The sequence below is a fragment of the Plecotus auritus genome (genome assembly GCF_963455305.1).
Source record: "Plecotus auritus genome assembly, chromosome: 3".
Lineage (NCBI taxonomy): Eukaryota > Metazoa > Chordata > Mammalia > Chiroptera > Vespertilionidae > Plecotus > Plecotus auritus.
Genome location: NC_137772.1, coordinates 124509679 through 124532337, shown reverse-complemented (window position 1 = coordinate 124532337; position 22659 = coordinate 124509679). Strand labels below are relative to the sequence as shown.

Here is a 22659-nt window from a genome sequence, read left to right as displayed (position 1 = left end):
CAATCCAGAAACACTGCCACCCAGGGGTTGAATCACAAATTGACTCTTGTGTAAACACAAATAAAGAAGTATAAGAAATAAAGATGTACTGCCTGCTTGAAAATCAGGACTGGTCGGCAAACTGTGGCTCGCGAGCCACATGTGGCTCTTTGGCCCCTTGAATGTGGCTCGCCACAAAATACCATGTGCAGGCACATGTACAGTGTGATTGAAACTTTGTGGCCCATGCGTAGAAGTCGGTTTTCGGCTCTCAAAAGAAATTTCAATCGTTGTACTGTTGATATTTGGCTCTGTTGACTAATGAGTTTGCCGACAACTGCTCTAGTTTCTTCGGCATCATTTTCACTAATCATCTTGTAGGATATTCACTTTGGAGATGGCTAAGCTCACTCAGGCTATATTTTTACTCTGGGCCACCTCAATCTAGTCCACTGATGTACTTTACTACATCTCAAATAGTTTTGGCTCAACTGAGAATCATTTGTCAATCCTTCAAAACAGTGTCATCTGTGCTCTCTTCAGTTCAGATAAAATGTGCAAAATCATGGAACGCTGAGCTGGAAGGGAGTTTATTATAGACCATCTTGTCTAACCTCAAAACGGCAATATTGTAGGTACTTTAATTGGGTACAGATTGTGCTAGCATGTTCTTTGAGGGACACCTCATACTCCAGCTGACACAATTCTTGATGTTGGGTTTATAACCTGTCAGGTGTCCACCTCGCTGCGATTGCATAACCAGAGGATTATTTAGTGAGCACAGGAGTGGAGAAAAAGGGCAAGTCCATTCCTGTGCAGTACTACTGCTTGTCAAGTCACGTCTCTCTGGGACTTACCCTATTTGTCTGTAAAATGAGGAAATGAAGTTGCTCTATGCTGTAGGTTATTAAGAGGATAAAATTAGGTGATATACACTGAGTGGCCAGATTATTATGATCTCTGAACTCATAATAATCTGGCCACTCAGTGTATAGCCTATATAATAAAAGGCTAATATGCAAATTGTCCCCTCAATCAGGAGTTCAACCAGCAGGCAGGCTGGCCAACCACCCATGCATGAATTCATGCACCAGGCCTCTAATATATATTATATTATGCATTTAGAGATCATAATAATCTGTCCACTCAGTGTAGAAAGATACTTTGTAAATAGTAAAGTACTTGTACTTTTGATTTGGGAAGAGCATTTCACAGGAAGGAAAACAAAAATAAATCTGAGCATCACTCAGTTTTTATTTACATGGGCTCCCAAACCTAAATGGTCTTGGAAATAAGAACTTCTAGCACTTTATTTGTATTAGAGGGAGGAAAGGAGAGAGAATGAGAGAGAGAGAGAGAGAGAGAGAGAGAGAGAGAGAGAGAGAAACACTGATGTGTGAACACATATCCCATATACTCCCACAATCTAGGTATGTGCCCCGAACGGGAATGGAACCCACATGGGATGATGCTCCAACCAACAGCCACACCGACGAGGGCAAGAATACCTCATATTTTAAATCATGAGTGCTGTTTGCTAGTTAAGCAATCACTAATTTTCCTATGGGAAAAGCCATAAGCCCTTCTATCAAACAGAAGACTATCTGCTTTCAAGAGATTACAGAGAAGTTAATCAGCTAGTTGTGCTTCAAGGCACTTGTGTTATTACATATTAGTGGCCTGGTGCACAAAATTCGTGCACATTAAAAGGGAATTAATTAGAGAAAATATTTTAATATTGTTATTTGCCCTTTATAATAGAAGTGTCAGAGATGAAAGAAAATTAGTAAAATGTATATGAAAATCTTCCTCCTGTCAGAGTCTGGGGTGCACTGCGGGACCCAGAGTCAAGTTCCTGCCCACCCGCGCACGCCTCAGTATCTCGTGAGACCCAGACCCGGCCAGCCCCATCCCCATTGGGCAAGATCCAGACCTGGCCAGCCCCATTTCCGTCAAGCCCTGTCAGGTGGGGGGCGCAGCCTCAGGGCCCCCGTCAAGCCCCACCAGGCAGGGGGCACAACCTCAGGTCCCCCAGCCTGGCGCCAGGTGGGGGCACAGCCTCAGGTCCCCTGTCAAGCCCCTGCAGGTGGGGGGGCATGGCCTGAAGTCCCCAGTCAAGCTCTGCTGGGTTGGGGGGGGGCGCAGACTCAGGTCCCCTGCCCCGGCACCATGCAGCCTCAGGTCCCTGATGATCGCTCATTATAACTCGTTCCGGGAACTCCACCTCTGCTGTGGGTGCAGCCATCTTGTGTTATGGGAACCCAGCCTCCGCTGTGTGTGCTGCCATCTTGTGACGGCATGAGGGTCAATGCCGAGAACCAATTCCAGCATGTAATAATTACAAGAGTTTTACAAAAAGGTTGGTGAAATTTGGGTGGCTCAACAAGGGTGAGCCACATATGTAGTTTACCTGTTGGAAACGGCTAAACGGCACTTCCCCCAAACCTGAATAGGATTGTTAACTGCCAACAGCTCAGGGCATTTTATTGCCGCCTGTAGGCCAAACACCTGAACAGCTATAGGCTATTCCCCAAACTGATAATGCTTCTGTATTCTATCCTTTGATACCTTACCCTTTGAAGTGTTTATTTCCACCTTGCCTTAGGATAAATTGTGTTGAATAAAAGCACGGGTCCTTGGTCAAGGAGAGTCTTTAGGTCCCTTTAGCTGAAGATCCTCTGATCCCCCAATGCCTTTCAAAATTATCTTTTGTCCTTGGACTCCTGCTTGAATCTACGCGCAGCCCCTTTCACCAGAATGCAGAACCCTTTGTAAGGCTGGGAAAAGAACCCTGGCAGGTCAATTTGCATATTACCTCTTTATTATATAGGAAGAATGGTAACTTAGAAAATGGGAGATATTGAAGAACCTGTGAAAATACTATCAACTAATTTAAAAAGCATATAGGTCACTATATTTTTCAATTTATTTGCAAGCTGGCTTGACAAGTATAGCATATCAGTGGTTACTTTCCTGATGCATTAAATATGTAGCTTTAAATTATTTTTACAAGTAAAAACAAAATTTTGTATTTGGTTCAACAAACATTTATTGAGGATACAATAAGGAATCAGATTGTACCTCCCCTCAAGATGCTCCTTGTCTGGTATGGGAAACAAACATTATGAAGCCCTGGAAAATGCTAGGGTGGAAGGAAACACAAAGAGCTGTGGGCCCTGCGGGACAGTGGGGCTGGACCGGGGTAGGAACAGGGAAAATGTCAAGGCTTCGCAGAGGAAGCAACATTTTGGCTGAGACTTAGAAGTTTCAGTGTCACCAGGGAGGGAGGGCAAATGGAACAGTGTGTAAAAGATGAAAGCATGTGGTGCTTTCAGGGACCAGGGGAGACCCGGGATGGGTGTAAGCCAGTAAGAAACGGATACCCTTTCACAGAAATAAGGAAAATAAGGAATAAAGACTGGTGCTATAATAGTACTTTACTTCCCAACTGACTACTACTTACTCCGTTTTTACACTTCTTTAGAAACAATTTTATTTATAATCTGACTAGAGGCCCAGTGCATGAAATTTGTGCAGGGGGGGTGTGTCCCTCAGCCCAGTCTGCACCCTCTCCAATCTGGGACCCCCATATAGAAATATTGTATCTGTCACGAATGAAACATATTAGGAAAAGTGAAAATAATGTATTCTTTCAAGCGCTTCTATTTTAAGGATTTTGCATCTATTAAAAGCTTTTACTATCAACAGTACCTAGATGGGATCTATAAAACAAAGCATTACCCAAGTAGAGGTAAAATTATAAATATTTGAAACTTCTATTATTATTTTTTTATTGAATGATTCATCATAATTTTTGACAGTTGTCCTTCAAAATTCTAGAGAGGTCAGAAAGCCATTTACAGACAAAGAAACGGAGGTCTTAGTGTGAGAGACTGGAGTATGCCAGGGAGGATATTGTATTTGATCATATCAAGTGTCTTAATTCCTCCTGATACTGCTAAGTTTCAGTTTCTTTTGTAAATCCCAAAAGGGCAAGTGTTTTGAGATTTGTTCTCTGTACCGGAAACACATCACACGATGTTCATAAAGTGCTCGAAGTACGCAGTCCTCCAGGCGCTGGAGCCGCGGCTCCTCTCCCTGCTCGGGCCAGAAGAAAGGACATAACCACTGACTGTTCCTGAAGCACTGACTGAGCCAGGCGGTACATTGTTTTGAAATGACAAAGAGTACATGGCATGTGCATTGTTTTGAAATGACAATGAATCATGTGTCTGATGTGTCTTCACTGGCGTCTTCCTGGATAAGAAGTGCGTTGCTTCTCTTGTTCCAGCTGCTACACTTGACAGTACTGTACAAGCAAACAAGCAAACCGGACATTTAAAAATTGCGACTAAGGCAACACAAATAAATAGTCTGTATTCCACTTTTCCCTGGTTACTCGGCTTCTGAGAAATTATGCAGATTATGCATAGAAAGAACATACTGGTATTTTGAGTCCTACAGGCTCACTTCCATAGCATGCTGAAAAGAATTTAAAAACTACATGAGTTCTGCCCTAGCCTGTTTGGCTCAATGGAAAGAGGGTAAGCCTGCAGACTGAAGGATCCCAGGTTTGATTTCGGTCAAGAGCACATACCTCAGTTGCAGGCTTGCAAAGGCAACCAATCAATGTGTCTCTCTCACATCGATGTTTCAATCTCTCTGTCTCTCTCCCTTCCATTTTCTCTAAAAATAAATGGAAAAGTATAATCAGGTGAGGGATTAACAAAGCACACAAAAAACTACATGAGTTCTTTCTCTTCCAGATCCCTAAAATGTGCACTTGGCCCACTGTCTACTCTGTGTAGTCCACAAAAAATAATTATGACCAAAGCTATGATTCAAGTGCATGTTCAGTAGCTATAAGTGAAGTAAGACCAGAAGCCATCTAGAAATAATTAAAATAGTATGTAATTTTCATTTTAAAATTATCGAACAGTACAGGGTTAAAAAAAATCTCAGAAGACCACCTACATTGATAATATTAGAAGCATTATTAAGAGGATAACTACCTTTTATCCAGCTGCACTGATTTTTCCAGTTATAAAAGTAATGTGTTCATAACAGAATATTTATAAGTATATGAAGACTAAAATGAAAAGTACCCACTATTCTACTCCCCATGCAGGCAATTCTTATACTATTTTTCATGATATGGATGCACCATCTTTAACCATTGTTGTACATTTTACTTATTTAAAAAAATTCTGCCATAATGAACTTCTTTACTAATCATTTCCTTGGGATAGGTTTCTAAAAGGAATCACTGGGTCAGATATTAAGAACTTTTAAGAAAGCTTTTGATACATGTTTATGAATTGTTTTCTGAAAATGAGAGTGCTGAATAACATTACTATCAGCAATGCATAAGGTTGGTTGTTTCCTCATGTACTTTTAATTTTGCCAATTCAATAGGTGAATAATTTCTTTTTAAAAAAGATGCCTAGTAAAAATCACTTTTCATCAAAATTACAGAGGAACTGTAAATACTACTGCACTCCGTCTTACACAGACCAAGGTATCAGAACTTAATTGAGACAATATATACTGCGGTCCTACGATGAATGAGACATGGGCCAGCCCTCTCAGGAGTTCACAGTCCCGGGAGAATGCCTACAGCCTGTGCACATAGGTGCTGTCCTCCCAACCTACAGCCACCCCCCATAGTGCTGAGAAGGCAGTGATGCCTGAAGGCTGGGCCCCAAGTTTTTCTCCTGAGGCCTCATGGTCATGCTCACCACGTGGAATGGGCCAAGCTCAGCAGACACAGGTGAATGAGCTCAGAGCTCAAGGCTTTGGCCCCAAAGGATGTGTCAAATATATCTGCTTGGGAACTTTAGCAATCACTTACCTAATTAGCTTATACTTTTTTGTTAATTGAAAGGCATATGTTTATGCCTCTATCTTTTCATTCTATGTACTATTCATCAAAAGCATTTTGTACTTTGTATTTATTTGGATACTGACAATTAAAAAGGGAGTCATTAAACAAGCCAACTCTCTGCAAAGAGAATGCCTAACATTCAGTGCCTGCTATCTGCTTGTCATTATCCAAGAATCCAGATTAAAATATATCTTCTTACAGTAATCTCTGATCACCAGGGAACATTACACTCTAGGAAATCATAGTCTGAATATATATCTATACCTAGTCTGAGATGCTAATTTAATCAATTGTTCATATTTAAAGAGATAGGGCCAACTTCTCAGAGTCTCTATCTGACCCAATCTTTCTTTCTCCTAGTTCTGGTCCAGCTATGTCACTGTCTCTTTTTTCCTAAGTCTCCAAAATTATTGACAGATATTTTCATGTCTAAATTTTTTGAGAAATGTACATTTTGAGGCCAAACTTCAACAGACCTATGTACTTTTACTGGTGAGGCTACAGACCTATGTACTTATACTGGTGAGGTTATGGAATTCATTTAATTTAGCTATCCTTTGATAAAATGATTAAAAATAAGTACATACCATAGACTGATCATTGGAATTAGTAATAGACCAGCAGACAGCAGAAAAGTGAAGCCTGTGTACCATGCAACAGTTGCTGAATAAATTCCATTAAAAGTAGAAACTGCAATGACTCCACCAAGTGTTTCAAAAAAAGCAATACAAGCAAACAGAGTCCCTGTTTGGGGGTCGGGTACAGGGGGAGAAAAAAGAAAAGACTGAGTTACACAAGAAACAAAAACGAATGGAGAAAACTGTTAGTCATTGATAAGAACAAACATGAGGGCAATACTTGGTCAGTGAAAGCTATCCCCTCAAAATCCCTGAGAAGACAGTGACCCATTTTGTGGGTGAAATAACTGAGGTCAAAAGTTCTCCTTGGACTTGATGTGAGAGATGTTGAAAACACAATACAGTTGCCCTTGAACAACACTGGGATTAAGGGCACTCTCCCTCCTTCCCTTGCAGTCGAAAACTTAACTACAGTTGTCCCTTGGTATCCACACACCATTGGGTCCAGGACCCCTGTAGATACCAAAATCCATGGATGCTCAAGTCCCTTATATGCAGTGGCCTAGAACAATGCACAGTAGTTCCAATGACAATAGGATAAAACTAAGAGTTATCACAATTCAGAACAGGAAATTCCAAAATGTAAACGAAATATTTTAAAATGTCACTACATTTAACAATATGAAATGACTTTTTAAAAGCCTTTATAAGTAAATGAAATAAAATATAAACAAAAATAAACTATGCATCCTGATAAGTCTATTTTGGCTCTAACTCAAGCAGGTAGACTTTTCTTTACCCCCTCAAACAGCTTGAGATAGAATGCTCTGCTTGCCCTGCTTGTACCATAAACCCACCCTTTTAAACTGTACAGTTTAGTGGCTTTTAGTGTGTTCATGAAGTTGAGCAACCATCACTACTACCTAATTTTAGAACATTTTCCTCACCCCAAAAATAAACTGTACCCATTAACAATCACTCCCTTTTCCCCAAGCCACTGGAAAGCACTAATCTAAGTTCTATCTCTATGGAATTGCCTTTTCTGAACATTTCATATAAATGCAATCATATCTATATGATAATATGTGGCCTTTTGTGACTAGCTTCTTTCATTTAGCATAATGATTTCAAGGCTCATCCATGTTATCTGAGAGATGCAAATCAAAACGACAATGTGGTACCATCTCACACCTGTCAGAGTGATAATCATCAATAAATCAACAAATGACAAGTGCTGGTGAGGATGCGGAGAAAAAGGAACCCTCGTGCACTGCTGGTGGGAATGCAGACTGGTGCAGCCACTGTGGAGAACAGTATGGAGTTTCCTCAAAAAACTAAAAATGGAATTCCCATTTGACCAGGTCATCCTACTTCTAGGAATATATCTCAAGAAACTAGAAACACCTATCAGAAAGGATATATGCACCCCTATGTTCATAGCAGCACAATTCACCATAGCTAAGATTTGGAAACAACCCAAATGTCCATCAGCAGATGAGTGGATTAGAAAACTATGGTACATCTACACAATGGAATACTATGCTGCTATAAAAAAGAAGGAATTCTTACCATTTGCAGCAGCATGGATGGACCTGGAGAGCATTATGTTAAATGAAATAAGCCAGGCAATGAAAGAAAAATACCACTTGATCTCACTCATATATGGAAAATAAAGAACACTATAATCTGATGAACAAAAAGATAGATACAGAGGCAGTAAAGCACCGAACAGATTGTCAAATTACAGCGGGAAGGCTGGGGAGTGTTGGGGAGGGGGAGAAAGAGATCAACTGAAGGACTTGTATGCATGCATATAAGCACAACCAATGGACACAAGACACTGGAACGGGGGGCGGGTGGGATGAGGGCATGCGACAGGGAGTAGGGGAGGCTGGGGGAAGGTCAATGGGGGAAAAAAAAGATATATGTACTACTACATGTAATACTTTAAACAATAAAAAAATAAAAAAATAAAAAAATAAAAAAAATAATGATTTTAAGGCTCATCCATGTTGTAGCATGTGTTAGTACTTTATTTCTTTTTATCCTATATAATAACAAAGTAATATGTAAATTGACTGTCACGCCATTACAAGATGGCTGTCTACGACCAGGCTGGCAGGAGCTTAGTGAGGGACGACCAAACGACTGAACAAGCAGGCTGCGTGGAGTGACCTGGCTGGCAGGGGCGTTGGTGAGGGATGACCAAATGACTGAACAAGCAGGCTGTGTGGGGCAACCATCCTGGCAGGGGGGTTAGTGTGGGATGACCAAACAACTGAACAATAAGGCTGTGTGGGGCGACCAGGCTGGTGGGAAGCCATGAGGGGCGACCAGGCCAGCAGCGGGGGCAGCTGGGGGCGACCAGGCCAGCAGGGGAGCAGTTGGGGGCGATTAGGCTGGCAGGGGGGGGCAGTGAGGGGTGACTAGGCTACCGGGGGGGCGGGGCAGTTGGGGGCAACCAGGCCAGTGGAGAGGCAGTTAGGAGTGACCAGGCCAACAGGGAGGGGGCAGTTGGGGGCAATCAGGTCGGTGGGGGGGGGCAGTTAGGGGCAATCATGCAGGCAGGCAGGTGAGCGATTAGGAGCCAGCGGTCCAGGATTGTGAGAGGGATGTTCGACTGTGGGTTTAGGGCCTAAACGGGCAGTCGGACATCCCCCAAGGGGTCCCGGATTGGAGAGGGTACAGGCTGGGCTGAGGGGGGATTCCCCCCCTGTGCATGAATTTTGTGCACCGGACCTTTAGTTGCCAAATAATATTCCATTGTACTGATATACCACATTTTGCTTATTCATTCATCAGTTCACAGACATGTGCATTGTTTTTACTTTTTGTCTATAATAATGAAAGTGTAATATGCTAATTAGACCCTATACCTTCCAGATGAAGCCGCGGCAGCAGGGGCCAAGCCCCTTGCATGAATTTCATGCATCAGGCCTCTAGTTATAAATAATACTGCTGTGAACATTTTACATGGACATGTTTTTATTTCTCTTGTATACATACCTTGGAATGGAATTGCTGAGTCATAGGTAACTAACTGTAACTTTCTGAGGAGCTACCAGGCTGTTTTGTAAAATGGTTGTATCATTTTACATTCCCACCAGCTGTGTATGAGGATTCCAATTTTTCCACATCCTCACCAATACCGTCTTTTTCATTTTAGCCATCTAATGGTTTTGATTTGCATTTCCCTGATGCCTAATAATGTTGAACATTTTTCATGTGTTTATTGGCCATTTATATATCTTCTTTGGAGACATGTCTATTCAAATAATTTGCCCATTTTTTCAATTGGTTGTCTTTTTTGCTGTTGAGTTTTATGAATTCTTATATATTCTGGATATAAATGCCTTGTCAGACATATGATTTGCAAATATACACCCCCATTCTGTGGGCTGTCTTTTTACTTTCTTGATGGCAGATAAAAGGTTTTAATTTGAATAGAGTCTAATTTGTCTATTTTTCTTTTATTGTTGTGCTTTTGGTGTCAGAACCACTGCATAATTCAAGGAAGCAAAGAGAGTTTTACATACTATACTTTAAAATGTTTATGTTATTAAGTTTTCCACTTATCATCACATATTCTATAAACAGCTATATGAATACACTATACAGCTACATCTTGTGAGTGGAAAAGAATCAAAATATATATTTTAATTGATTGAATTATGCAGCCTTTCCCAGTGTTGACTAAACTGCCATAAAAAGAATAGCATAATTATGAATTATTCATAAACAATTAATATGAACATGTGCATCAGGCTAAGACATGAAACAAAAGAAAAGTTCCAAAGTTCAGTGATATCCAGATGATACAAAGGGGAAGGGGGACAACTCCATACGCCTAACATTTTACTAGTAACTAGTTCTAACTAGAAATTTAATCTTTGTTTTCCTTTTGTACTGGTTATTACCTGTCCTCCCCTTCAACTGTTTGCTCTTGCCTTGCTTGTACTTGGGAGGCTCACTCCATAAATTCTATGACTTGGACTTCCTTGATGGCCCAACTTCCTATTGCACTTGGTTAGTGGGATGAAGGAGGAGAAAAAGAATGTGGTGTTTCTTCTCCGCTCCCTCTTTATTTGGGCCACCTTGTATGGGTGCCTCCACATGCACACTTCTCTCCACTGTATTTCATTAACATCTCTTTAATGAACCATCTGAGTGGAGTCCTGTTTTTTGATAGGACTCTGATTCAGGCCCAGCCTAAGAATACAATTAGAGGCCTACATATTATATTTTAAATATTTAAAAGTTATAATTCTGATTAACAAACTGTTAACTAAGATATGTTCTGCCTTCCTACTCTAAGAAATATACCTTTGCAATAATTTGGAAGGTCAGACATAAATTCCAAATTCTCAGACTTTTTAGGATTCCATGTAGGAACCTGACAGGTCTGGGAGAGCTGGCCTTCAGCCCTCCGTCCTCAACTGCAGGTTGCAGCCCACCATGTGTTCTATCTCTTGCTCCACCCTGCTCAGCAAGGGCCTTTTACACATGGCTGTATACACCCTGCTCTGCAATTCCAAGGTCAGGCCAGGTCTCCTCTAAAGAGTCACTGCTTGGCTACCCCTTTGGTCTAGAGGTGAGTACACTATGGTCACAGTCCTTCTTCAGGGGAAAGGGTCTCGGGAAGAGGATTTTGTAGGCATTACTGGATATGAGCCAGAGCTGTTTGGCTATGATTATGGGGACCTAGGTACCCAGAGTGTAGTCTAGAGGGGAGAGATGTTGTCGGCTCAGAGGGCATATCTACCTGGTCTCTTCTCCTCTTGGGGTGGGGCCTGGCAAGAGCAAACCTTCTAAAGTATGAGGCCTTGGGCAGGGGCTCCCTTGTCTGAATTGAAGCCTCTCCCTGACACAGAACTTACCACTTAATTCAAAAGGAGTCTGTGCAGTCCTGGCCGGTTTGCTCAATGGATAGAGCATTGGCCTCTGGACTGAAGGGTCCTGGGTTCGATTCTGGTCAAGGGCACATACCTCAGTTGCAGGCTTGATCCCCAGCCCTAGTTGTGGCGCATGCCGGAGGCAGCCAATCGATGTGTCTCTCTCACATGGATGTTTCTCCCTCTCTGTCTTTCCCCTTCCCTTCCACTCTCTCTAAAAAAAAAAAAAAAAAAAATCAATGAGGAAAAAAAAATATCCTCACATAAGGATTAGCCACACACACACATACACACACACACACACACACGAGTCTGCAGAAAAAGGGCTATAGAATACTCTGAAGAAGCAAACATTGATTGTGCATAGATTTGAGCTGGGATAGGTTTTGATTCATTATATTTCAAATTAAACTCACCTTGTTCAGTAGAATGAACCACTTTTGACATCATGGATCGTAAAACAGAAAGTGGCACAATAGTGAAGAGGAAGAGCAGCCTGACTGTGAGAGAAATGGTTAGAAATCAGAAAACTAATGGTCAATTTTATGTAAAACACTTTCTCTCTAAGTATTTTATTTCTATTAGCATCCTAAGTCATTGCATCTAAAGATTGAATGAATTATAGAATTCTGCTTAGTGCATATAGACAGGTCAGTTTAAGGTGAGTTTACTCTCAAATTCTTAATTCCAGTGCTAAGAACAAGAGTTCATGAAGTCTTAGGTCCAGATATGCCAATGGGGATTGATCTGCTATTTCCCTAATTATTGTACTAATCTCTTGTGTAGCAAGTTGAGACTGTTAGTTTTTTCTGTTTGCCTTTTGTTTTTGATTTTTTAGACTTGGCATTTTTGGTGTTAGCATTATTTTATTATATTGTTTCTTTTATTGATAAATTGGTTCTTTATCTTCTTGCTTGTTCATCATTGTGGCTGAAAAACTTCATCACAAATTGTATCTGGCCATAAATTATGACCCTTAATAGTCAGTAGTATTTTTAGGAATATGATAAAATAGTAATATGGTACATTTGCAGATCACTTTAAAGTTTTCAACATGTTTCCACATAGATAAACTAACTTGGCCTTGTTAATTCTAAGGGAGAAATAGGATTTATTGAATACCAGGCATTGTGCTGAGTGCTTTACTGTAATCTCTTCTAATATTCATTACAATCCTTTTAGTATTATGCCCATTTTACAGGTGAAAAAACGAGGGCTCAGAGTATTTAATTAACCTGCCCAAGATCACCTATTGCTGGAGATGGAAATTAAGCCCCATTCTGTTTGGTCACCCTGCTTCCCTGCAAGGTATCAAGATGACACTGCCTTTGTACAGGAAGATAGACTATATCTTTCCAAGGTCCCAACTTGCAGGTCCTTTAGTCCTTTTGAATGCAGTATCTCACTCAAGCCCTACAAAAACCACTTACAAGATAGGTGATTAGAAAGCAGTCCAATTTGCCAAAAGTGGTTCATCAAAAGCTAATTAATGAAATGATCAAGTTGTCAAAAGATCAATATGCAAACCCTTGTCATAGAGAATTGTTTTTCTTGAGAGTATTCAGTGAGTATGAATTTTACTTTAAAATCTGTATACTTTACATAATTGTCTTAACATTATTTAAAGGTAAATTAGCCTTGTTAGCAGCATTTTAACAAATACTAAATTTGGTGAAAGCTATATTGAAGAATTGATTCAGAAGAAGAATGTTCCTCAGAACGATTTTTTTTGAAAATATGTGAATTTGGAAAACTGTGGTTATTATGTGAATTACTTTTTCAAAGCAAACTGGTGCTCAGCTTCTGGAAAACTAGCTTTTAACAAATTACCATTAATTGAAGTAGAATGCATTAAACAGAGAATTTTATATTCAAGTTTCTCACCCAATAGACTAAATTCATTTGACATAAACCCCAAATACACAGTTAGTTCTAAGGCTACATTTTTAACTCACCTAAAAGCATCATCAATGTTGTTCTGGCAAAAGCAGTCATAGCCATTCCCACCATGGTGGTAAAAATTCCAATGAAGGCCATGTAGATATCTTCCATGCAGTAAGAAAAAAACCATATTCCTAGGAAACTACTCAAAAAAGAGATACTACCCAAAGCTGACCCATAACCTATAAGAACTTCATTCCAGCAGAGTGGTGAATCCAATTCATAGAGGATAAAAATGGGGGAAATGCCAACTATCACAAAAAAATAAGTAATCATTGTGAAAAGTAACAAACAGAGTAAAGATCGCCGCCCACTGGAAGCATTTTTAAAAAGCATGTAAGTTCGGTAAAATAGGTTTTTAAAGCCTTCACTACACGATGTGGAAACATTCTGAGATAAAGACTCCTCCATTGAATCACCAAGAAAAAATAAAATATAAATCAAGTTAACAGTAAGAGCCATAGTAATAATGAAAAAGGACCACACAAAACCTAGTTCTCTAATAAAATAGCCAGAAGACAGCCCTGTTAATCCAGTAACAAGTCCAAGCATGAAGTCAATGATAGCTATTCTAATTGTTCTTTGTTTTTCTTCTTTACATTGATCAACTATGTAGGCGAAACAGGCACCCAAAAATGTGGTAGAATTGCCGAAAAGGGCCCCAATGAAGGTAGATGCAATCAAAAGCTGGAATGGAAAGGTGAAATAGGAAAGCAGACAGAGCCAGGCGCTGGTCACAAGAGCACCGGCAGAAGTCAAAATCAAAGGGAATTTTCGTCCATGATGATCACTGTGGGACAGAAGTATGAACGTGGACACTAGACCAGGAATTAAGCCACTTATGTCCATCTGCAGATTAAAAAGAGACACCTTTTTCTGAACTTCCTGCAAAGAAATAAAAAGAAGTCAGTGTGTTTACAGAGGTTTGTATAATGCATATAAAAATAGCATGGTGTATACTACACACTGCCATAAGGTCAGGTATGGGGAATCTGGTGTGTGGGCTTACACAGCTAAAATCTTCATCAGTTCACAAAGCACATGTCAAAAGGTGATATCATCTTTGCTCAGTCATAACATTCAAATATTATGGTGGGGATTTTAACCAATAAAAATAAAAATGTGTGTATTAATGTGTCTTTGTCTCACATAGGGGATCCATAGACCCCAAGGCCTTGGGGACTGGCCATGTAATGAGTTTTCCTTCTTGTATGAACAGTTAGCACTGAGAGATCAGATTTCTGTTCTAACACCAGAGCAATGTCCTTTTCCGTGATATGTTTTTCTCTCTGCTCTAAAGGGAGAATGAATATCATGTGTAAATACGATATTTCATAGGCCTTATTTAGGAAGAGCTTCAATGTCCTTTTTACATGTGTCTCCACAAATAGATTAGTGAGAAACATTCCTTTCTTTACTAAAAATTAAGATAAAACCCAAAAAGGAGCTTTGCACTAACTAAAAATGGAAGCATTCAGTAAACTGAGGAATGATATAAACTCAGCTCTCCCAAGACCCAAAATGACTATGTACACACACATACTGGCAGCTGTCACAACTGTTACACTAGTTATTTGATGGAATTCGGGGTGATTTAAAAGCATTTTCTGCTTGCTACTTCTCTGTATTTTCCAAATTTTATTTAAAGAGTATGTGTAATTTTTATAATGGGGATTACAAAACTCATTAAAAACATTTATTCCTGTAATATTTAGAAAGCACCCTAAACATCTGATAAACCATAAAATTGTCAAATACTGAATTAATTTTTTAAAAATAGTGAGCCTATTTCTATTTTTACACATTCATGTAATTCAAACAATTCCAGGTGTGCAGGAAATGTTCTTGTCATTCAGACTCAAAACTTAGTCATTTAGTTCTATCCTTTCCTTTACCTGTGCCCCACTGACACAATCTATTCTGCCCACCCCGTGTTTCTCAAGCCTTTATCCTTCTTTATAGTCATAGTTGCCAATGGAGCAGCAATTCTCATTAATGTCTGCCTGGACCACTCTGTCATCTGACTGGTCTCTTTATTCAATTCAGTAAGTAGTGCTAGTCTTCTCACTTTGCAGATCATAGACACACTATCAGCATGTCTTTCACCTGCCTAGAAGCTTCAGGATCTCCCCCGTGCCTGTTAGAGAAAGTTGACACTCCTTAGTCTGATACTAAGGCTGCCAAGATGCAGTCCAACCGCACTTTTCAGCATTGTCTCTACTCACTCCCTAAATACTCTGTAAGTTCCAGGCACAGTACAGCTTGGATTTCCCTGAAAGTCCCCAACAGATGTAACCTCTCCTTCCTCTGAACCTTCTCTCACAACAATTACCATTCCCCAGTTGTACTTTCTGGCATAATGATTAAGATTGAACTGTGGTATCAGATGAATCTGATTCATATCCAGCCAGACAGAATGATCTTCACAGCAATTACAATGATTTTCACAAGCACACATCAGCTCCTGTCACTCCTTTGCTCAAAATCCCCTAATGGCTGTCCTTACACTGGAGTAAATCCAACTCCTTGCAGTAGTGTGGGTGGCCTGCAACTATGACTCCTCTGATTTCATCTCCACTTCCTCACTCCTCAAACACGCTATGCTAATTTGCTTTTGCAGTTGCTGTTCCCTCCAGTTGACTGTCACACAGCTCACTTCCTCAATTCAAATGTCACCGCCTTAGAGGGCCTACTATGATGGATCACTTAATCCAAAGCAATTCCACTAACCCCATCAAGTGCTCTATCCCTTTATCCTGCGATCCATTTTTCTTTAGAAACTTACCACTCACTGACAGGACATATTTTAACTGATCTACTCATTGTGTGCCTCCTCCACTCTAACCTACACTCCAGGAAGGCCAGAGCTGTAAGTTCTTCACCACAGTGGGTTGCAAGTTCAATTCCTGGTCAGAACACATGTCCAGGTTGCAGACTCAATATCTGGTAGAGGGTGTGCAGGAGACAGCCAATTGATGTTTCACTTGCTCTCATGTTGATGACTTTCTCTCTCCCTCTCTTTCTAAAATAAATAAAAACATCTTTTTCTTAAAAAAAGGTTTAAATATAAATTTTTGAGCAAGAACAACTTTGTGATCTTTTGGTAACCCTAAATTGTCCCTTCCAATAGCAAAGTCCCTATCTTGAAAGTTACCTGAAGAGAACAGATTTTTCCCCCAACTCCCCTTCCCAAAAAAGAGAACAGACCCCAATGGCCAACTGAACACTTCAAAATGAATCATTTAACAAGGGAAGGAGGGAGTGGTAAGGGGATTAAAAATGGATTCATTACTCCACAAAAGTCAACAAACACACCAAGAATTTCCTACCTCTTTACCCTTAGCCAAGAGTGTCCTTCCCACAGCCTCCCCATTTTGTTAAGGGCTCCTCTGGAGATTACTCTCATTGCCAGAGAGCAGTGTGTAGGTATACCTCATTGTCACAGGGCTCATAAAACTTGAAGATTTGAAAAATAAGTTAGATCAATATTTATTTATAAGATTATATATTTTATATATCTCTCAATCCCACAAAGGTTGAAAAATAAAACTCATCCATACAGATTTTTAAATATAAGTGACATAGCTCAGTTTACTCTTATAGCTGTACCTTGAAATTCATAGTATTTTTCATTCCAATGCATGTATATGTATGTGTACCTAGGGGAGTGCTAGAGCCTTCCTTCAGGGTGCTTTGCCATTTCCTCCAGTACTCAAACTCCTCTCACAGTCACACTGGAATGATCTTTTTCTAAGAAGACAATCTTAGAGGCAGCAGGCAGGTGACTTGAATTCCCATAAACTTTTCTTATCCTTTGACTGGGGAGGCAGCACCACCCTTTTGCCATCACAAAATATTCCCAATAGGAAGAGTTCAAAGTTTGTAAATGTTTGTTTTTGAGGCATTGGGTGTGTGTGTGTGTCTGTGTGTGTGTGTGTGTGTGTGTGTGTGTGTGCGCGCCAAATCTGGATACTATCTCCTTTGCATTTGGACATTGGTAGACTTTGTTAAAAACTGCCTGAGGGGACAGGAGAATGGTGAAGGGCCTCTTGCTTTAAAAGAATAAAACATTGGGGGAGGAGAGGAAGAAGGAAAGGCTCTGTAATATCTGGCTAATATTTTCAGTGTCTAGAGCAAAAATGAGTGCTCTTCCCTCCAGGTGTCCCCACACATGGAAGTCAAAGCTGACTTGGTATCCCCAAGTAATGAATGACCAGTGCTGGTCCACCTCCCACCCCATGACAGAGGCTAGCCCCACAGTCTTCAGTGATGGGTCATGTATGTGCCAGGGAAGGGGGGGGGTGGGAGGAAGTGAGCAAGGGAAAGGCAGAAACACCGTTTCACCCCCACCCTGTGTCCACAGAACCCTCATTCCAGCTATGCTGGCCTTGGTCCAACTCTCAGGCTTTTGGGGGGCTGACAGGGAGATGGAGGAAGGAGAGAGCCACAGAGGAGGCGAGACTGCTCTGAAATTTTCTGAGAGGAAGACAAAGAGTCAGTGTCACAGAAGAAGGGGATTTCAAGTGGCAGAGGCCGATGAGAGGTGTCAGGGAACCTCAAACTGGATAAGAACTGAAGACAGGCACTTGGTTTGGGGTTTAGGAGTTTCACGCTGACCCTTGAGAGATTAATGTATGATGAGTGCCATGTACTCTTTCATTTAAAACCCCATTACACGTTTCCTCTTATGTTTTAGGGGTATTTTAATTTCTTACCTCCTGGAATGCAAAAATCGGGCTGCTTTTGTTTTTATCACACTCAGAAATATTGCTCTCAGGTGCAATGCTGTAGTTGCCCGTTTCTTCCCATATTCTCCTGTACACGTACTGTGTTGTCAGTGGGCTGGTCAAAGTTAGGGCAAAGGCACTGAGGCAAATGGCAGGCTCTACAAGGAAAATCTTCATATTGCTTAGGTAGGTAGCTGAGTTCTATAACAAAGAAGAAGGAGAGAGACAATGAATGAGTTGCATTTTTCTCTGAGAGGCTAGATTTTCAGTCAGTGATGGGAAAGTTGGAGGAATTTTGTCGCACAAACAAGCAAATTAGGGAAAGGGACAGAAAGCAATAAGCACTTTCAAAGAGTAACTTTTATTCTGGAATAGGCTGCCTGGTAGACCTGAGACTGTCATACTTCTCATTTTAAGGAGCAGAACCTTGCAGGGTTCACACGGTCTTTAAGGCAATTCTTTAAAATAGTAAGTTGTCACCATTCTGGTGACTCAGTGATCACACTGTGTTCCCACCTGGTACACTGCCGGCGGGTTTTCTTAAGGAAAACAGTGAGGTTGCTCTCGGACGCGACAGTTGCGCCACTCTTTGTTATTGTCATCCGGCTGCTTGTTGACAGTGGGCTGGAAGGGACACTTTTAGAAAACAGCTCCCAAACATAAAGGGACTTTCTATTTTTTTGACTCACCCCACAGTTAGTCTTCTTGCCAGGTTAAGGGCCTGCAGTTCGGGAACGGTCTCCCCTCGGGGATACTTTGCGCTCGGCCGCGCCGGCCGAGCAGCGGCGCCCAGACGCGGGGCCCCAGGATGCAAAGGGCAATCTCCGGGGAATTCGACCCAACGCACCTGCGGGGAGACTGCAGCCCTCACTTGAAAGCAAAGCACGCAAAGCGCACTTCCGCGTCCAGAGTGACCTCGGCGGCGGTCCCCTGGCAGTCCCCCGCACCCGCTCCCAAGCGAACTCAGGGAGGCCCCGAGCGCACCCTGCAGGGGAGCTGGCAGCCGGCGGGTTGGGCCCAGCGGGCGGCGCGGACTCAGCCCCGCCCGCCGGGGAGGCGGGGCCACAGAGTGCGGGGAGAGCCGGCGGAGCCGTCACGGTCCTGCCCCTCACTAGGCGGTGGGGTCCCTTGATTGGTTCGCCTCGACGTCGCTCGCGCGCTAGCCTGGGCAGCCTGGGGCTGTGCCCACTTGGCTGGGGGGTCGGGGAGCGCCGAGGGCACACTCTCGGGCTCTGCGGTCGCCGAGCAAGACTGGGTCTGGTGTCGTTTTTCACAGAAGCACACGAGGCATCTGTTGCAAAAATAACACGTTTGCCCTGCACCTCCCCGTAGCATTCAGTCGCCGGGCAAGGGCCTTAAGAAGTGGAAGGGTTAAAGAGAATAAAACGGGGCAGCGGAAACTTATTGTGCTGAGGAGATATCTTGCAGAAAGCGTGCAGCCTTGAACACTGCATAGCCTAGATAACCACCAGACACCTGGCACCGGGAGGAGCCAAGGACAGACCCGACCCTTACCTCAGCAGAACGGCTTGCAGCCAGCAAAAGTTAATAAAAACCTTTCCTCCCTGCACTCTCCACCGACTCCTTTTTGTCGGACTCAGCCCACCTGCACCCAGGTGCCAGAAATAAAAACCTCTTTTGATACATTATGGCTCTTGTCTTAGGTGCGCAACCCTGGCCCACTCTGAACCTTTCAAGAAGAAATGCTGAGGAGGGGGAGGGGGGAGGGCCCCGGATGCAGGAGAGAGAGTGCTCCTGGCAGGTTAGTCTTCATCTGAAATGTGTTGGCTGGCTCTTCCTGGGGGTGTGAACTTGGGCAAATTATTTCATCTCTGTGAACCTCCATTTCTCTAACTGTCGAGCGGAGGTAACCGTCTTGCAGGATTGTTGTAAGGAAACCCTCCACAAATGCATGCACGCAGTTCTGGAGCCCACCGGGAACACACCTGACTGACCGAGTTGGGTTTCTTATATCTGGTAGCTTGTAGCAAGGAGGAATGCATTCATGGGGAACCATGGAGTATCACAGTATAAAATGTTTAAAATTTATTATGGGGTTTATGTTTTGTGATTTTGAGAATAGTTCAAGAAAACAAAACCTGCACTGGATTGGGTGCTATTAGGACGTGGGGTAATTCTGTGACTGGGTGCCTTCATAAATCTTATTTAGAAGGAGTGAAGACCCATCGCAGGCAAAAACCATCACTGATAAAGAAGCAGCAGTCATAGCCATTTTGGGTCAATCTTGTGGCTAAGATAATGTTCAGGTTCTGTCTATGTTCAGAGAAGATTATGGAGTGGTCTTGCTTTTGTCTGGATCAAGGTCGTAGAATGGCCTTGTCTGATGTTGGTATTCTATGAAATTGTTTTTATTCTACAGAACACTGTGGTGATAGTCCAGAAGAGCTCTTAGCATCACCCAGTTCAGCACCTGGATGTCAGAGCTGCTTTTTCTTTCTCCGTACTCAGCAAATGACAGCTAAGTCTTAGATTTGAATCCTGATCACTATTTACCAGCTTGTAACTTTGGAATTGTCACTTAGCACACTTCTCAGTTTCTTCAAATGAGCATTTATAAAGTACTTACTATGAAACCATGGAGCATGGATATTGGAAAGAAAGTATACAATTAAGATACAGTTTCCTGCATATTCAAATTAGAATGGGCCAATGAGAGCCTCTGACTCTAACCAGGAAGACTTGGTCTGGAAGGAATAGGTATAGGTCTGACTAGCCTCCAGAACACAAGGAAGAATAAATGACAAAATCTATACCAAAATGTTTTTGAGAATTGTAAGACACTGTATCCCTAAAATAACCTAGGTTAGTGCTAGCTGAATCCACTTTCTAAATGTTTTGGCTAGCTTAGACCCTTTTGTCAACTCTCTTCACTGTACAATGACCACTTCAGGTGCTTGACCCCTGTAGAAATCAAGAAGATCAACACCATGCCCCAAATCTCAATACCCTAAAACAGCAAAGGCTTATTTATCTCTTGGTCATGGAGGGCTTTACTACCTATCACTTTCACTCATGAACACAGATTAATGGAGCCCTCATCTGAATATTATTGCTGGCATAGGGGCAGAGAGAGGAGAATGTGGTAGATCTGACACCAGCTTTTAAAGGTTTCCCTAGAAATGATATATGCTACTTCTGCTTGAATTTGATTGGCCACACAGCGAGTCACAGGACCACGTGGAGAAGATCAATCCTATCAGTTGCTCAGACAGAAAAGAAAATATCAGTAAATAGCTTTAATGGCTTTCTTGTCCCCAGACCAGGACTTCTCATGAAAGTCCATAGAAATAAGAGAGCTTTAGAAGATGTTCTTTCTTATGGGCAGTAAGAATTAGTATCTGATATACTTCCAGGCTTTGCTGTGCCTATTCTTCCACAAGAAGAAAGCCAGGCCTCCTTAATTTATTTCGATGCCTATCTCCACGGTGATAACAATTGTTATGCAAGCCTCCCCCCCCCCCCCCCGCCAAATCATATTAACTGCTTGAGTATGTATTAAATAAAAGAAGACTTAACCAACTGTCAGCTGGAATCTGTCATTGTTCTGGGCAATGTAGATGAAGCAAAAGTTAATACCCCATAGTTAATTATCAAAGAAATTTCCATTTATATGGTAAGAAAAGATGGGAACATATGAAAGGAGTAAAAATGATGCTAAAAGCAGGTCTGTGGAAGTCATCACAGACCAGTAACTATCACTGACTATTGTTACTCCTTGAAGGCTACCAATTAAGCCTTCTTCTCTCAAAGACTCTGAGATCAAAAATAAAATCTAGGCATGAAAGAAGGAGTGGCTGTTCACTGGGCTCAGTCTCCCTGGCAGCGTTTCTGAAACATGGGTCAACAAGGTGCAATCTCCAGGGCAAGCTCTACAGGAGGATTGTGACATTTTATTTTTTCAGTTCGATGACCTAGAAGTGTTAACATAAGCATTTTCTGAATTGCCCTTTAATCAAGTACTGACACTTGATTTCACTGCCTATATTTGCATTTCTGCTTATGATTCCATTGGCTCAAAGTAGAAATACTTTAATACTGTCAGAAAAGAGAAAAGAAGTGGACTAAATATATGAACACTATGTCCAGCTAAGTGAGACCAAACACTGTGATAACATATTGTTCAAAATAAATTTTGCTAGTATTCCAATAAAAAGAGTGGGAGAATTGAGCCATCACCTGACACATGAATAGACATACTGAACTCAAAAGAACCCCTGCTGTGCTGGGCAATGCCATAGTCAAGTGGCAAAGTCCAAAGGGAATATAGTAGCTACTCTTTGACACAGACAACAGTGTGGTGATTGCAGGGGGCAGGGAGTGATGGGTGGAAGTGTAAGAGGATATAAATGGTGGTGGAAAATTTTTAAGTAAAAAAAGAATATAGTTGCTACTAGATTTTGTTTGTATCAAGAAGACAGTGACTTTTTTGGCTTCTGATAAAATCAACAAAGTAAGATGTGATGAAAAGACCTCAATTACACCAATTACTGCTTAGTAGGTAATTGTCAATACTGTGTTGATAAGAATGTGATGATACAACTCCAAGTACAAATTGTTGAAAGGAAATGTAATCTGCTCACATGACCTTGGTCAATAATATGCCAAACAGACCTGAATAGGTTCTATCTAGTTGAGAA

General features: G+C 41.6%; 1 protein-coding gene across 3 annotated transcripts; it reads right to left on the bottom strand.

Moving 5' to 3' along the window:
- Positions 1–2884: 2884 nt before the first annotated feature.
- On the bottom strand, positions 2885–19032 carry SLC46A3 (solute carrier family 46 member 3). 3 transcript variants are annotated; one of them, XM_080662499.1, is made up of 6 exons: positions 18849–19032; positions 17990–18202; positions 13289–14159; positions 11750–11833; positions 6451–6607; positions 2885–4288 (listed from the first exon to the last, which is right to left on the bottom strand). In XM_080662499.1, the coding sequence occupies exons 2-6, from the start codon at positions 18176–18178 to the stop codon at positions 4204–4206; spliced, it is 1386 nt and encodes a 461-aa protein (XP_080518625.1). In that variant the 5' UTR covers positions 18179–18202; positions 18849–19032; the 3' UTR covers positions 2885–4203. The 3 variants fall into 3 exon arrangements, with proteins under 3 accessions (XP_080518625.1, XP_080518624.1, XP_080518626.1); XM_080662498.1 differs by having other exon boundaries at positions 2886–4288; positions 18691–19030; XM_080662500.1 differs by lacking the exons at positions 2885–4288; positions 6451–6607 and adding an exon at positions 9920–11547 and having other exon boundaries at positions 18691–18988.
- Between the last annotated feature and the right edge of the window lie 3627 nt (positions 19033–22659).

Bases quoted from the DNA above. Each gene is read 5' to 3' on its own strand.
- SLC46A3 (XM_080662499.1), bottom strand. From the start codon at position 18,178: ATGAAGATTTTCCTTGTAGAGCCTGCCATTTGCCTCAGTGCCTTTGCC. The intron at 14,160-17,989 runs GTAAGAAATTAA...ATTTCTTTGCAG, and splicing joins CGATTTTTGCATTCCAGGAG to GAAGTTCAGAAAAAGGTGTC. The intron at 6,608-11,749 runs GTGAGTTTAATT...ACCCCCAAACAG, and splicing joins GGTTCATTCTACTGAACAAG to GGACTCTGTTTGCTTGTATT.